Below are 16,309 nucleotides of genomic sequence, written 5' to 3'. Positions count from 1 at the left end.
TTCTCACAGCAGTTTACGACACTTGGCCTCCTTTAGAACCAGCTCTGTGCACTTTAAACAACCAACTACACAACAAAGTGTAAGGCTGGGCTGGAGAAGCTTTCAGAAGGAAAACCCACATTTCAAAACGTTGGGGAACAGACATTCTTTTTTAACATTATCAAAGACTAGGAAATAAACAGGTATTAAAGGTCCCATGTCCCACACACACACACACACGCACACACGCACACGCGCGCGCGCCTCGCCCCGAAAAAAAGTGGTAGCAGGATGAGAGCTGTGTTTGCAAAGTCCAATAAGTCCGACACCGGTTGAACAAAAATCATACTCAAATGTTCATTTTTTTTATAGCAATGTAAACAAATAGGAATATTGTCTCTATCAGAAGTGCAAACCTGTTCTTTTTAAGTGTGCATGTTAACACATTTGTTCAAATAAGCCCTGATTCCCACACTCGATGCTCGCTCACCTTTCAAGTCGGACTGAGAGTCACTAGGTATCGATGTGTCCTTCTGCTCCTCCTCTTCATCACCCGACGATATCACATCTAAGTTTGGCGAGGCGGTGTTTTCAGACGGCAGTGTTTGTTTGTGAGGGGAGTCTTTCCGTTGTTTGGGATCGGGGGCCGAGATGTTCTGTTGGGCCGACGTGTCGCTGGTCGATGGGGAGTCAGAGGAGCTCTGCTTGCTCAGGTGGCCGTATATCAGGTACCAGAGGAAGTTATGAACAACACGCATACGATGCATCTTCGGCTGGAATCCAAGAGACTTCCCCAATCCCTTAACTATGAAATTAAAGAGAAAGAAAAGAGAAAATGGACTTCGAGGACAAATACATCTGATCATAAGGATGTTCAATAGGGGCGAGTCCACAGTTGAACAAATAACTTCAATAGGGCAAAGTTGAATCAATTCAAAATCAAACGATCTCTTTCAAACTGGGCTCTGAATTTGAATGTATGACTCCCTGTTGTTTAATATTGAGTAAACCAGAACCTGTTGTGGGCTTGAACTCGTCGTTTTTATTTTTCTTCTTGTCTCTCTTATTGGCTCTGGAAGGGCTGCCGCTCGTATCTTCAGGGGCGGCGCCTTCTTCTCTGGCTTTCTCTTCGGCATGCTGCTGATGACTGAGGGACGGACAGAAAGACAAAAGATGGAGGAAGATAGGCTCGATCAAGACAGAAGATACGAGACATTTTCCTGCTCTTTACCACGGAGTAATAGCAGCAGCAGCAGGACACAATTAGCGCTCGTGATAATAAGGAATCAAAGTACCTTTTTCCTCTCAAGGGCCATTTCAATTTGAACACCATCCTCCGAGGGCCGTGCAAATGATTGAACTCAACCTGTGCTTAAAAATGCTAAAATCACAGCCCATTCATTTCACCTTTCTTTCATGCTGTGCAAAGAAAAAGCAACCTCTGAATCCAGATATCTTACCATGACTCGTGCATGCATGCACGTGCACGGTTGTGGCATGACCACCAAAACGGAAAGATATGGACACAAGACGTGTGCAAATGTATTTAGTTTCCTATCCATGTGAACATGATTTAAGTAGGGGGGACCTAACCTCCTCTAGGGAAGATTTTTTTTTTTAAATGTTGAAGTTAAAGGTGGGGTAGGTAACTTTGGAGAAACCAGCTCGAGTGCGCTACAATTTGAAAATACACAAATTACTTTCAAACTGTATTCTTGTTTATTAATAACAACTTATTTTTTACTTTCATATAGTATTTTATACCTGTTTTTAATTTAGTCTCTTGTTTTTTGATAACTATACTGATCATATAAAGATGTGCCTTTACCTCACTGAGCTTATCAGAGCCTCTCAGTGTGTCAGGAGAGAGCTCTGGTTGTAGAAACAGCTCCTTATATACGTTAGCATAGCTAGCTAACCAGATGCTAATAACAACATTCCCGGTACCGCACTCTCTCTCTCTGAGAAACTGACTAAATGAAGCATATCCAAAAGAATCGGACAGCGCGAGAGCAGTAGAAAGTGAAAACATACTCACTGCAGAATTTGAGAGTATTTATTTTGTGCTTACCGTACAGTCGAGTAAGAACTGGAGATTCTGAAGCGGATCTGTTCAATGAGTCGTGTCACTATTTCATCGGTGGGCTGAACGGACGGATGAACGACCATCTCCACCTGCGAGGAGAAGAAAGTCAACGGCAAAAAAAGATTTTTATTTTTTTTTATTTTGGAGACTTCTAATTTATGTGTATGTCAAATGTGCTTCCTGCTGCTTTTGTTTTACAACAACTCACCAAAGGACAGCATTTTTAAACAAGATAGCTGGCCTCACAAATGTACAGTCATGTTTATGAATGTGCATGCTCCAGAGACTTGGAAATATAACCCTAACCGTGTGTGTTGGAGAAAATACTGTTGTCTCCTCTTTGGGTTTGTTTTAATGCACTGATATCATGTGTGACTCTGACCTGTGTACGACCTGCAGCTGCCTCTTTAGGATAGGAGGAGGCAGGGCGTTTCAGGTTGTTGATCTTTATGAGGAAACAGACACATCCTTGTTGTCTCCTACATATCATTTCTATGAGGCGTGAAGGAAGTCCAGAAGACGTCACAGATGACCCGACGCTTTTCCGACACCCGCGGCTGATATTAGCGCCACCTCGATTTACGACTGTTGTTATCTCCGTGTTTTGGACTGTATAAACCTGATGTTTTTTCTGTGTCCGGTGAGCAACATGCCCCGTGTGTGTTAAACCATATCCTTTGTATGTGATTTAACTCTGCTCCTTCTTGCAAGAATAAATTAGTATCTGATTATTGATTCTCAACCTGGTGTCGAGTGATATTTTCCTAACAATGTGTGATGGGTGCGCTTACGTTCTTGGTGACCCCGTCCTGTATGATGGTGGTCTTGTACACCTTTAGTAAGCCTTCTCTGGACAGGCTGTCCACGGTGCGTACGATAGTCTTCTTGCAGCACCTCGTGTTGATTCCATCCTTCTTTTCGTCGTCAGTAATGATCTTCTGCAGCCTGGAGACAGACAGCACGTTGGTGTTTTTGCTTTGTTTTCTTACTGTGCAAGAAAATACTGGTGAATAAGTGAGACACAGTGAAGACAGACTTACGGGAAGAGACCCTCGATGATTTTGAAGTTGCGCACCGCCTCCACGATCAGGTTCTTCCTCCTCAGCAGGCGGAACGTCTCGTGAGATCTCGCCAAAGCATATTTGTTTTTTACACGAACCCGGGCCTGGAGGAGGTGGATTGAACCGTTACCTTTAAAGGTCCCTTTTATACTGTTTTCATCAATATATTATAGGGCTCAGATATATACAGAACTTGTCTCTGATTGGCTGAAACACCAAACAGATCATTGCAGCATTACCCATAATCCCCTCTGTTTCAGCCCTGTTTCAAAAGTGCTGATTCTCTGTCTGTTACTTTAGATGAAAACAAGGAGCCCCTCCCCACGCCCCTCTGAGAGACATTTGGTTACAAAGAACTCAATGGTGCTCTAGAGGAGATTCAGGTGATAAGGGGGGGGGGGGGGGGGGTTACCTTGGTTGCTGATTGGCTAATGGTTACACAAGACAACACATCGTTATGACATCATAAAGTGGCCCAAATCTGATCAGCTCATTTTCAGACAGGTTTTTATAGAAATGGATCAAAAAGAGAGAGAATCTTTGTTCCTGAAACTTTCAGAGTCTCTTTAGAAAGTGGGGACACATGTTGATGTAGAAGAGACATGAAGAAGAGGGGACACATGTTGATGTAGAAGAGACATGAAGAAGAGGGGACACATGTTGATGTAGAAGAGACATGAAGAAGAGGGGACACATGTTGATGTAGAAGAGACATGAAGAAGAGGGGACACATGTTGATGTAGAAGAGACATGAAGAAGAGGGGACACATGTTGATGTAAAAGAGACACGAAGAAGAGGGGACACATGTTGATGTATAAAAGAGAGGAAAAGTGGATTTTGCATAATAGGTGACCTTCAACACTTATCTCGAACAGCTGGGACAAAACGGAGACACACTGAAAGCAGACTGACCGGTCTCTTGCAGAAATCTGTAACAACAACAACGTCGTTGTCTCCTGAGTTGTTGGCTGCGTTCGACGGCTCACTCTCAGGAAAAGTGCTGAAAGGATTTGAGTTGGGATCATCCTCTTTGACTCCAGCTGGTTCTGACAGAAGAGACAGAAGGAAAACACACGTATGCATCAGAGAAAGATCCCGATATCAACCACTACAAAAGCTAGTCTTATTTCTGTTAACATTTCTCTACTTTGCTAAAAAGAAGTCTTTGCTTTCTGACATAATACATTCAAATGGTAGAGATGCCATGGATTCATATTAGTAATTGTGACAAATAAACATTGCCATCTTTACATCAATATATATATATACCTGTATCTCATGTATTTAAGTCAACTCAAGCAGATAAAAAAATAAAAAAAACATGTCCTATGAATTGTTTACCTGTCTTGATAGTAGAATATATATTTTCAAGTATAAACAATCTCATATTTTGCCACAGATTTAATTATAATCATATAAATAGCCATGAAGACATTGATAAAGGTTATTAACATACATCAATAAATCATGGGCTGGTTCTGCTATAGGGGGTAAATAAAATGTTAACTTAAAGGTGTTGAAGTTATTCTAGTTACCTGCCGTGGGAGTGGACTCGGAGTCAGGTGCTGCACTGCTGCTTGACTCACTGCAAGCTGCGGCTTCGCCTGAGTGGTGACAGAAAAGAATAAAGAAGTCGGACCATATGCAGAGCTGTAACCATCAAAAAGTGCGTGGAAACGTCAAGAGGATTCAGACTTCTTCGGTTGTAAAATATCTTGGGGGTAGAATCTCATGTTTAAGGCTGCAGCCACACGAGAACGAGAACGGTCGTATCCGCTACAGTTCTCTATCAGATAGACGGTTCGGCCACACGAGGCCGACATGGAAACACAGAAAACGATAATGGGTCCCAAGGTGGGTAGATCTGCAGACGAAACGCTCTGGGGGGGGGTAAACGGCTTCGTGATAACGTTGAAGCAATAGCCCCGCCTCTCCCCACGTCTCCTGCTCAGAGATCAGCTGCTGGGCTGTCAGAAGAGGGGGAGGAAAGAGAGGCTCCGTTTTTATTCTTATATTATTATATAGTCGTTATTCATTTGTTTTAAAGCTCAATAAATAACAAAGAAGACATCTGACCGGCACTTTTCTAATTTTGTCCGGAAGATTTAAACTTTATCGGACATGTTGACCGGCGAAACGGCAACTCTGCCGCACGGTTCCCTCGTCCCTTGGAAGAGGCGGAGGGGTGGGTGTTTGTCATCTGCTGGTGGACTACCGGAGAGATTTACAGCAGGAGCACACGCTTGCCTCGGGGAGGGAGAAAAAGAGCCAGAGCAACCATGGCAACCATGCGCGGGAAGTCTTCTTCGCTGCTTTTGGTGTATTTTGTGGCAGGAGTACAGCGCCACTTACAGGCCCGGCATATGTACTACAGCGTCTCCAGCGCTTTGGAGCGGTCTCGTGTGAACAGACACGTTGCTGGTGCCTGGTGCGTGTGGACGGAAGACTTTTTTGATATCGAATTTGGTTCGTTTGCGTTACCGTTCTCGTGTGGCTCCAGTCTTCCCTGTAAACTAGCTTCCATTACCTAGTTTCGGCTCATCATTACCATCACTTCAATCACTTGCTGTTATCCCATGGCATTACTAATGTTGAGGTATAATATGACGTTTGTATTTTGTTTTTGTCTTTGTTTGCTTTGGACAGCCCTCTGAGGCATTTCTTGTGATATTGGGCAATAATAAATGTTGATTTGATTTGATTTGGAACTCCAGTTAGTGTTGAGGCAGCCATTATCGCTGTTATTCACCTGTAAAAGGCACTGGTTTCTGACACTTTGTGGCTGTAAAGGAATTTCTGTAGTCAACTGTTATAAAGTTTAGCAAAAACACACAAAAGAAGTTCTGACCTTCAGCTGCTTGTATGAAAGGGCTCTCAGGATGCTCAGCTTTCACCTGGCTTTTCTCTCCTGCTGCTTCCCCTCCCTCTCCATCCAAGGCTCTAACTTCTGTGTTCACTTCTCCATCCTCCTTGACAGCCTCCTTTCCTCCGCCATCTGCTTTCCTAAACTTCTTCGCTGCAGGGCTTTTGGAGGATGCTTTTTTCCGTTTGGCAGTCGGTGGTGATTTAGGGGATGGCGCATCAACATCAACATCTAATGTCTGTGGTGCAGAGGAGTAGAGGAGCTTCGTCCGCTCCTGCTCCTTAGCAAACCGTTGGAGTCGATTACTCACACCAACAAACCTGTCGACAGAAAACAGCAGATCATGAGTAGTTGATGTTATCATATTGGAAAAATACAAATACAAATCTATACTCATTTACAGATTACGGTTTTTCGATCTCTCCGTCTGTACACCACAGTGCTCCCTCCACTGGCTTCCAGTAACTGCTAGAATCCACTTCAAGACACTGGTACTTGCGTACCATGCTGCGAATGGATCTGGCCCTTCCTACATCCAGGACATGGTTAAACCGTACACCCCGGCACGTGCACTACACTCTGCATCAGCCAAACGACTCGCTGCACCCTCACTGCGAGGGGGACCCAAGTTCCCATCAGCAAAAACACGTGGGTTTGCTATCCTGGCTCCAAGATGGTGGAATGAGCTCCCCATTGACATCAGGACAGCAGAAAGCTACACACCTTCCGGCGCAGACTGAAAACTCATCTCTTTCGACTCCACCTCGAGCGATAGAACTATTAACAAAGCACTTATATGCTAATAAAGGGCTGGCTTATCTAAAGCCAGTTGAGCAGCACTTGAAATGGTTTGTTTTCTTCAAGTTTGTATCTTGTTGGTCGAATGCACTTATTGTAAGTCGCTTTGGATAAAAGCGTCAGCTAAATGTAATGTACACACAAACGGAAAGATTGACAATACAGTTGACTTTGACTTTTGACTTTGAGATACACACCTATGGCTGATAAACTGTGTCGTCCTCTGTCGACCCTGGTCCACCATGAATCCCTGCAGGGCGAAAGAAACCACACATTAAAATGAGAGACCAGAAGAAAACCTCTGTATTGTAACATTAAAGCATGGAGACATGTCACAGCAGAGGCAGAGCATTCAAATATGAACCTGAGAAGTAGCGTAATAGGCCCACTTGAATTGTGGGAAGCCCCAATGCAGCGTGGGATCTTACCTTAATCATATCCTCCCTCTCCAGCCGTCGACAGATCATACGAGATTCCAGCTTCCCGACATTCACCTTACAACTGATCCCGCGCTGAGCCACTCCCTTTGTGCCAGTGGATAATACTGCAGTACAACAACAGAAGATATATAGGCAACTTCTTTTTTAAGAGTTCAATCATTTCTCAGCAATGGAATTTCTTGTTTTGTTGTCTCTGTACTCTTGAGCTTTCTGTCTGTAAAATAATTCACTTCCAAACACTGCAGCTGGCTTATAAAGAACTGAAGGATTCTTTGGACCAAAATCATGCTACTTTATGAACCATCCAGATCTCTCAATGCCTTGAAGTACAGAGTGGCTCAGTCAGTAGGGGCTTGGACTGGGAGCCGTAGGGTCGCCGGTTCAAGTCCCCGACCAGCGGGTCGCCGGTTCAAGTCCCCGACCAGACCTAAATATGGAGTGTGGACTGCTACTTGGAGAGGTCCCAGTTCACCTCCTGCCCTGCCGTGGTGCCCTTGAGCAAGGCACCGGACACTCCCCTTCCCCCCCTCACTCTCATTGCTCCCCGGGCGCTCACTGCTACTAGTACTAGACTCCTGGTACTAGGATGGGTTAAAAGCAGAGAACACATGTCACTGTGTGACCAAGAGGGTTTCATTCTTCTTCTTCTTCTTCAGAAACTAAAATAAAATGCTTCCTGACTGCATGAAACATCACCAAACTATTGAGCTGACACATGAAATATCTGTGAAGTCTGTTTGGTGAAAGGATTAGAGTAAGGACAGAGGTCTAACCCATGTTATAGGCCTGCGACAGGACGTCCCTCTCCATGATTCGCCCCTCTGGAGGATTAGATCCGATTCTCCCTGCTGGGAAATCTTCGTCGTCCTCGTCGTCATCATCGTCATCATCAGTGACGCCCTTCTTCGTGTACGGCTTCAACAATCTCAAACAGCGCACAAGCACTTTCTTCCCTGGAGAACAAAGTGAAATGATGCAGAGTATGTGTTCAACACAAAGCTGAATATAATCACACAAAAAACAATTATAAGAATGTAATTAAATTATTCAAATAAGATGGTAGATATTTTTATATTTGTATACCCTAACCCTGTCAATTTACTATTTTCTACATATAATAACTCGTGATATTTCTGTCACTCTATTATGAACTTTATGATCAAATTCACTTTGTTAACTTATTTTATTTTAGATTGAATCTAATTCAAATACAAATATATGCCATTATACAGATATTATTATATATCAGTGTTTCCCACAGAATTTGATTCTATTTGTGGGGGCACCGCACAAAAAAAGAAAAGCCAAAGGCCCCTTAACCTATTCGGGTGGTCCACGCATCCACCCCCCCTCAAATAAGATAATACATGCGAGTTCATGGCTACTGTAGACAACGTTCTTGTTGCTCTGTGTTGCGTTGTTAATGAGTGAGACACACCGGAGTTGAGGATCTGTGGGGTTTATGCTCCCAAAAATATCATTTACACTTTAGGCATTTAGCAGACGCCTTATTCCAAAGCGACTTACAATGACCAATCACAGGGACATTCTCCCTGGAGTAACCAAGGGCAAAGTGCCTTACTCAAAGGCAAGTGGTGTTCCAGGCAGGATTTGAACTCGCAACCTTCTGATCATCAGCCCACCTCACTATCCATTAGACCACCAAAAAAATAATAATAATAATAATAATTTTTTTTTTTTTTTTTATGAGATCCATTTGTGATGGACCATATTTAATTGTGGCGGTCCCCACAAATAAATCAATGTATGGGAAACACTGTATATATATGTTTTGCACACCAAAGCAGAAGAAACTATTATCTAATGAATAAGTCAAACTACAGAACATTTTTATAAAGTTGACAATTTTTTAAATGTTTTTGCTCAAATGTCCAAAACAACCCCCAGAAAAACACAGGTTTTCAGATTTTCAAATTCAATTTAAATGAGCATTTATTTGTTTGAAAGATAGAATATTAAATATCTCTGAATTGTTGGCTGTTTGTTGCCAAAACAAAATATGTATGTTGGACTCTGGGAACATTTAAAGGGCAAAATTGAAAAAGTTGTGACTGTTAATCAACTGAATACAATACATATGTGATCACTATTGAATTGCTAGTTTCATCCCTACACAGAACGTAATCCATGTTTATGCTCCAGTTATTAATAAAGTGATATTAACATGATGCTGGCAAGAATAAGATATTACTACATGTTTTGGGGATTTTATCTTCGTTTTTTTTACCTGAATTATTACGATAATGTTCCGAGTTTTAAAATCTAACAATTTGAGGTGAATCGTTAAAGCCGAGTACAATACATCAAACATATTTAAGGCCAGTTGTAGAATAGCAGCAGGACAAAAAAACGATTTGCACATGTTCTTCTGATATTGAGATGACACTCTGGTAATAAGTTATTGTTATTAAATTGATGCATTCAGGTAACACCGTCATGCTGTGCTGATGTGTTCAGGGGCTTCAGGTGCATGTTACCTTTCTTGTTGATGCACGGCCCGGCTGACGGGTCTAAATCCTCCAGAGGGTACTGACAGAACTCAGCCAACTTGGCATTTCTCATGTACTGAAATACACGCTTGAAAGTGCTGTCCTCCACATTCTGAGAGAAAACACACAGTTATTACCACAAACACACACACACACACACACTCGCAGAAAGATACACACTCAGAGATACTCACCAGGTGGTGTTTCAGAGTGAGCAGAGTGGCAAACTGACCCGGCGACTGCTGCAGGAGGTTGCAGATGTACTCCATTAGGATGTCGTATTTTGCCCTCCTGAAAAATAAGAAGATGGGGTTAAAAGGAGTTTCTCAAGAAGAGAACTAGACAGTGAGTGGGTGGGACGAAGGATACTGATTAAATAGGCTAATACTTAAATACATTGGCTTTGTTCCCTTTTAACATCATGTGTTGTTGCAAGAGTCTCTGATGTAGAAAAGACGCATTACACAGAAGACAATGGACAGTTTTATCTCAAGTGAACTCAAATGGGAAGGGGATATACAACCCTGATGTAAGGGTGCTCATGCTCCAATGAAAAAAGCCTGTTGAAAGAAATGTCAAGAAGTCTTAATTACTTTTATGAAAAATGTAGCACTGATGAATTAGTTATTTGCTTTTTTCAAGAGGCAGCGTCTCTCTAATTCAATGCTGTACAGTTTGGCTGATGTTCCCGTCTCTATTGCTGTAGGAATCGTAAAAAAACATCGTTGGACATTTTCGTCACGCTGGCGCTTGAATTTTGATGCATTTACTTTCCAAAATGTGTATGCATCCTGTGGCAGCCACACTGGAGTTTTGCAGACACCAAACAATCTAAAAGTGACTTGTTTTTTGAACGTAGACTGAAAAAGTGAAGAAGATAAATGGTTCCATATATTTATTTTAAGATCAATGCTCATGTCAGAGTCCTAGGTCAGAGTACTCTGTTCACCAGGATAGCCGGTTAGCTTGCTATAGTTTTCAGGTCATAAACCTTATGTATTACACATTTGACCAGATAATGACGGTAAACGAAGAGTCACAGCAACCCATCCTCAGGGGACATTATGTCTGATCTATATTAAAGGACAGTTCATCTCACAGTTTTAGAGATATTACATGCTAGAGGAAAATTAAAGGGATTCATTCGATGGGGAACATGATTGTGTGTACAAACTCTCATTGCTATTTGTGTAATAATTGCTATGATAGTTCAGTGTAGGGATGGGAATTCGAAAGCTAATGTATATTCGAATATTCGACCCCCCAAAAAACGGTTAACCGATTAACATATCCTATAAACATTTTTTTAATTTTTAATAACGAATATTTAAAAATAAATGTAGAAACAAAACCAAGTTTTTTAAAATATTTTTCTTAAGATATTTAAAATGGCACTGTCGTATACATTTAATTAATCCATTGGACAATATGTAATCAACTTAGGCACCCTCCCATAATGAAAATAGCGAATCATTTTGAATACTCGATGAACCACTCCCGTCCCTAGCTCAGAGCACAAACAGACCTGTTGACGTAGAAGCGTTTGAGCAGCAGCAGGATGGAGTGCTGCTGCTGTCCTGAGATCACTCGAGTGACGTGAGACTGCATGCTGACCAGGCCGTGTTTCACCAGAGCCTTCCTCATGTAGTGCAGCTTCCGAGCATCGATCCTGTGCAGACACAACACTGCCTGTTACACGGGGAACACGCAATGTGCAAAACAGACACTTGTTTTGCACATTGTGCTGTCCAATAAGGACTTGTGTGAAATAATGTCCAAACATTTTATCCATTTGTATAATACCTGAACACCTCAATGTGTTACTGACGTCACATCTTTAGATTCTTTCTTCCCCTCCGCTACCGGACTCATACACAAGGCCCGGCCCCCCCCCCTTACCTCAGCCACAACGCAGACTACCGTACTTTTCGGACTATAAACTGCGACTTTTTTCCCCATTTTCTTTGTACAGCTAACGGCCACTAGGGAACCTCCTAAATCTATGGAATTTACAGGTAAAATTAACCACCTTTAACGCTATGGGCTCTATGACTGGTCCGCGCCCGCCACCTTTAAGCGGCGGGCTCCAGCAGGAAAAGCTGGAGGCCGGAAAAGAGTGAGACAGGTAGCGCGCCAAAGTAAAAGTGGAACCGAGAGACAGAACGAGAGCAAGACAGACAGACAATTTAGCTGCTGCGGCTTATATGCAGGTGCGCTTTATAGTCCAAAAAGTACGGTATATGCATTACATTAATGCACACAATGTACAACAATATGTTTGCTTTTTGCCCATTTTTATTCACTATTTTATTCATCTTTATTCCGTTCCATTGCAATGTAAATACTGTTATATTTTATTTTACTATCTTTTTTATAATTTTTCATATTTTTCTAGTTCTCTACCTTCTTGTTTTACTTTTATGTATGCACCACGACACCAAGTCAAACGTCAAACGTAATAAACCTGTTTCTGACCCTGACCTTTAGCCATGGGTGTGCAATTATTTTTCTTTATTTTTACTCAATAAGTAACGTGTGCTTTTTCCCTCTATATCAAATAATTGAGCTTACTCTTTAATATTGCACTCCTTTTTTGACCCGCCGGGCCACTTTTGCTGTAACACTGTACATCTCCTCGCTGCGAGACTAAAATAATAATAATAATAGATTACATTTGAATAGCGCCTTCCCAAGGCTGCTTTATATGGTGTGAACAAAATAGCAGCAGTAGTGGAAGCAGGGGGGTGAGATGGGTTAGGGGTCAAAGGCCATGGTCATGACTAATAAAGGATTCTGAACTTCAGCTTAAACAGGAAGCACGAGTGACCCCGAGCTAAGTGCGTGTCCCGTACTTGAAGGAGCTTCCGTGCAGATCCTTTTGAAGCTCTCCTTGCCATCGAGCTCGGCCGACTCGTTCCAGAACGCAGTAAGAGTCGTCGTTGAGTTTCAAATCAGGATCGCTCTCCGGACCAATCAGGGTCCTGAATCGCAGCGTCTGACACGCCACCACGACAAGCTTCCGGCCATATCTGAGGAGGGACAGGGCGGAAAGAAGCAAGAGAATGAGACGAATGCACAGTTGCACTCTGACATTTTATTTAAAGGTGGGGTAGGTAAGTTTGAGAAACCGGCTCGAGATCGCTAAAATTTGAAAATACACAACCGGAGAAAATCTGCCACTTCCTTATAGAGCCCCTCCTCCAACACACACGAACACGCACATGACCAATGAGGGCACAAGATAAGTTTGTGCCCCCGATGGAAGGCTGACAGGCAGGTAGGCCATCCAATCGATTGGTTGTACTTTTTACAGTATTACGGCTTCTACAGATGAAATTTTTTTATGGATTTTTTGTCAAACCACTTAAGATATTCATTGCTATCGGGATGTTAAAAGCATTCCATGGAATATAACAAAAAGTGTATCTCGAGCCGGTTTCTGAAATGTACCTACCCCACCTTTAAGTCAAAGTCAACTTTATTGTCAATCTTTCAGTTTGTGTGTACAGACAGAGAGATAGAAAATACCGTTTCCCACAATCCCGAATACAAAAACACACATATATACAAATATGTATATACCTATATATACACAATCAAAGACACATTTATACATATGCACACATTAAGACATAAATAAAAGCACAATAATCAATTTATACAAAAATAACAGTCACTTCAATATCTTTGAAAATGTCGGTGAATACAACGAATGACTTATGTGGTTAAGCTATTAGTTCTGAAGGTACAAAAGTTGAATTAGTTGAATATCAAACTCTTCTTACTGTTCCAAAGCCTCCTGCAGGTTGAGTAAGGGGGCGAGGGACTCGGAGCGGACAATTTTAGTGACGTCTTTCCTCTCTTTGAATAATGCACAGGAGCCCTGAATCCCATTCTTGTTTTCTAGAATCATATCAACCAGGTAGACATCTTTCCTGTCAGAAAAATGATGTCTTGTTTCAATGCCCGTTTCTGGGTCGATGCCTTTGAACCTGAAAACACACACGCGCGCATGGAAACACAAAGTCAGGACGGTAAAACAAAGAGTTAACAACAACACTAACATATCAGTTAAAGTAGTACCTACTATCTTTCTTAAACGTGAATTGTAAAGAAAAATACCATACATATCAAACACTCATAATGTCCCAGGCACCACACTGCCAGTTCAACTAATACATAAAAGACTATTTAATATATAGTCCTACATCTCTAACCAATAACTGCACGATTACCCTACATATTGAAATAGAAAATGTTATTTTTTTCTGTGGATCTGGTTAACTAATAATGCCCCGGCTTAAAGCCATAACAGATTACATTTGAAAACAATGCATTGCAATAGCTACAGACTTTAAAGGAACTGCACTCAGCTGATCTAAAGAGAAGTGCTTGTGGTCATTCAACACAGTGGAAAGTGTTAAAACAACACACCTCCAAAACAGATCTAACAACATTATAACATCATTATAACCTTTATTGAGATATGATTTTGTGGCAGGTCTGTTGCATCAGACATTTCTAAACTGCCTGCTGAGTTTCTCTGTAAGAACATCGTTCCACTAAGATGTTAAGATAAGATAAATAAAATACAGATTAACATATAGAATTGGAGTCAGTGTATCTTGATAGGCCAGCACACAACTAACTAAATGTAAATGATTTACATTATTCAGCATGGTCTGTGAATTATATTTAGGACATTGTTTTGGGGGCAAGTGGGACAAATACTCTTTGCACACTTTAAAGTGTGCTGAACCTTTCATTATAAGCAGAACTCACCTGTCAAACAGCACCACATCGTCTCTCTCCTGCGGCAGTTGGTACAGCTTCAGCTCGGTGTTGTTGATAAGGGACCTCCAGACGAGCTCCTTGGTGTGGTCATCGAGTTTCAGGGGGAAAGCAGGCTTTCTATTCTCTAATCGTATCCACAGAGAGGGGATAGTTATTCCGTCCAGTCCCTCCAAAGCCACTTCATCCACAACTATAGTCAACGGATCCATGATGCTACCAACTAGCTAACGTGCTAACATGCTAACTTAACAACAACTAGCTAACTAGCAGCTTGTTTGGTTTTTTCCGGGTTTTTAACTCACCGGATGTTACACATATATTATCTGCATACTGAAGTTATTTTATTCTCATACGACTGACGGTTAATAATAACCAAATAGTAATACGTGTTGACAAGTATGTCTTCCAACTGGTGACTGTGTACGTGATTACGTCATATTTTAAGTATGACCTCACGTTGACGTTACGTCTCTGCAGTAACAAACCTTATCCACAAGGTGGCGGTCTAGTAATGTCCTGACCATAGACTGTATATATAAATCTGGAGCAAAATAGTGGAGGTCTCTTTTAAAATTATTCAGAGATATTGCCCTGCTAATTTTTGTTTAGTTGAAAAGGGAATAACAACGCACATGTTCTCCATTCTAAAAGGCTATGCAAGTCATTTAATTATTCATACTATTGATTACGATTTTATTTGGTTTAAAAAATGAAACAATACGAAGTCTATCTTTTCTTAAAAACAAAAGGGCAATGAGGACACTGAATTTGTGCTTTTCATTTGATGCATTTGTATAAATTAATAATGTGCCATAGCATTGTATATTTATTATTGTTTAATTTTGTATTGATATTACCAATGTCTTCTGTATTTCTTTTACTAACATAGAGACATAAAAAAAGTTCAAGTGCAGCTTCTGCATAATCCTCATGGACGCATAAAAAGAGATTATTATATTGCACAGAAGATACTTGTTTGTCATATACATTTGCTGTGTTTATTTACAGTAGACCTACTGCTGAAAATGTATATCATTCAGTAACTACGAGCAACTGTGCTAGCTTCTCCGGTGTCTCTTTTATCCTGCCCAGTGGTAGAAAGTAACATTTATTAACAACATGCTTTACATTACATAACATTGCATTTAGCTGACACTTTTATCCAAAGCGACTTACAATAAGTACATTCGACCAGGAAAACACAACCTTGAAGAAAACAGAATCATATAAGGTTTCATAGAGCCAATCATTTCAAGTGCTACTCAACTGGCTATAGATAAGCCAGTCCTTTATTAGTATATAAGCGCTCTGTTAGCAGTTCTTTGTTAGTAATTCTATCGCTCGAGGTGGAGTCGAAAGAGATGAGTTTTCAGTCTGCGCCGGAAGGTGTGTAAGCTTTCTGCCGTCCTGATGTCAATGGGGAGCTCATTCCACTATTTTGGAGCCAGGATAGCAAACCCACGTGTTTTTGCTGATGTGAACTTGGGTCCCCTTCGCAGCGAGGGTGCAGCGAGCCGTTTGGTTGATGCAGAGCGAAGTGCACGTGCTGGGGTGTACGGTTTAACCATGTCCTGGATGTGGGAAGGGCCAGATCCATTCGCAGCATGGTAAGCAAGTACCAGTGTCTTGAAGTGGATTCTAGCAGTTACCGGAAGCCAGTGGAGGGAGCGGAGGAGCGGCGTGGTGTGGGAAAATGTAGGCAGGTTGAAGACCAGACGTGCCGCTGCATTCTGGATGAGCTGCAGAGGTCGGATGGCACATGCAGGTAGACCAGCCA

The 16,309-nt window shown here is 41.7% G+C and overlaps 1 protein-coding gene across 1 annotated transcript in view; it reads right to left on the bottom strand.

Moving 5' to 3' along the window:
• LOC117449735 (general transcription factor 3C polypeptide 1) overlaps positions 1-14,943 on the bottom strand; it is a 38,577-nt gene extending 23,634 nt beyond the window's left edge. The window contains exons 1-17 of the mRNA XM_034087597.1: positions 14,521-14,943; positions 13,524-13,730; positions 12,591-12,767; positions 11,264-11,407; positions 9,933-10,029; positions 9,727-9,850; positions 8,002-8,181; positions 7,217-7,332; positions 6,986-7,038; positions 5,976-6,310; positions 4,663-4,731; positions 4,040-4,173; positions 3,106-3,230; positions 2,857-3,010; positions 2,051-2,154; positions 996-1,126; positions 470-784 (exon numbers count right to left, since the gene is read on the bottom strand). Of these exons, the coding sequence (XP_033943488.1) occupies positions 470-784; positions 996-1,126; positions 2,051-2,154; positions 2,857-3,010; positions 3,106-3,230; positions 4,040-4,173; positions 4,663-4,731; positions 5,976-6,310; positions 6,986-7,038; positions 7,217-7,332; positions 8,002-8,181; positions 9,727-9,850; positions 9,933-10,029; positions 11,264-11,407; positions 12,591-12,767; positions 13,524-13,730; positions 14,521-14,741 (2,686 nt within the window). The 5' untranslated portion in view covers positions 14,742-14,943. The remainder of the gene's footprint in view (positions 1-469; positions 785-995; positions 1,127-2,050; positions 2,155-2,856; positions 3,011-3,105; positions 3,231-4,039; positions 4,174-4,662; positions 4,732-5,975; positions 6,311-6,985; positions 7,039-7,216; positions 7,333-8,001; positions 8,182-9,726; positions 9,851-9,932; positions 10,030-11,263; positions 11,408-12,590; positions 12,768-13,523; positions 13,731-14,520) is intronic.
• Between the last annotated feature and the right edge of the window lie 1,366 nt (positions 14,944-16,309).

The sequence above is a fragment of the Pseudochaenichthys georgianus genome, chromosome 1, assembly GCF_902827115.2.
Source record: "Pseudochaenichthys georgianus chromosome 1, fPseGeo1.2, whole genome shotgun sequence".
NCBI lineage: Eukaryota > Metazoa > Chordata > Actinopteri > Perciformes > Channichthyidae > Pseudochaenichthys > Pseudochaenichthys georgianus.
The sequence above is the reverse complement of the archived record's forward strand: the minus strand, read 5'-3'. Positions and strand labels throughout refer to the sequence as shown.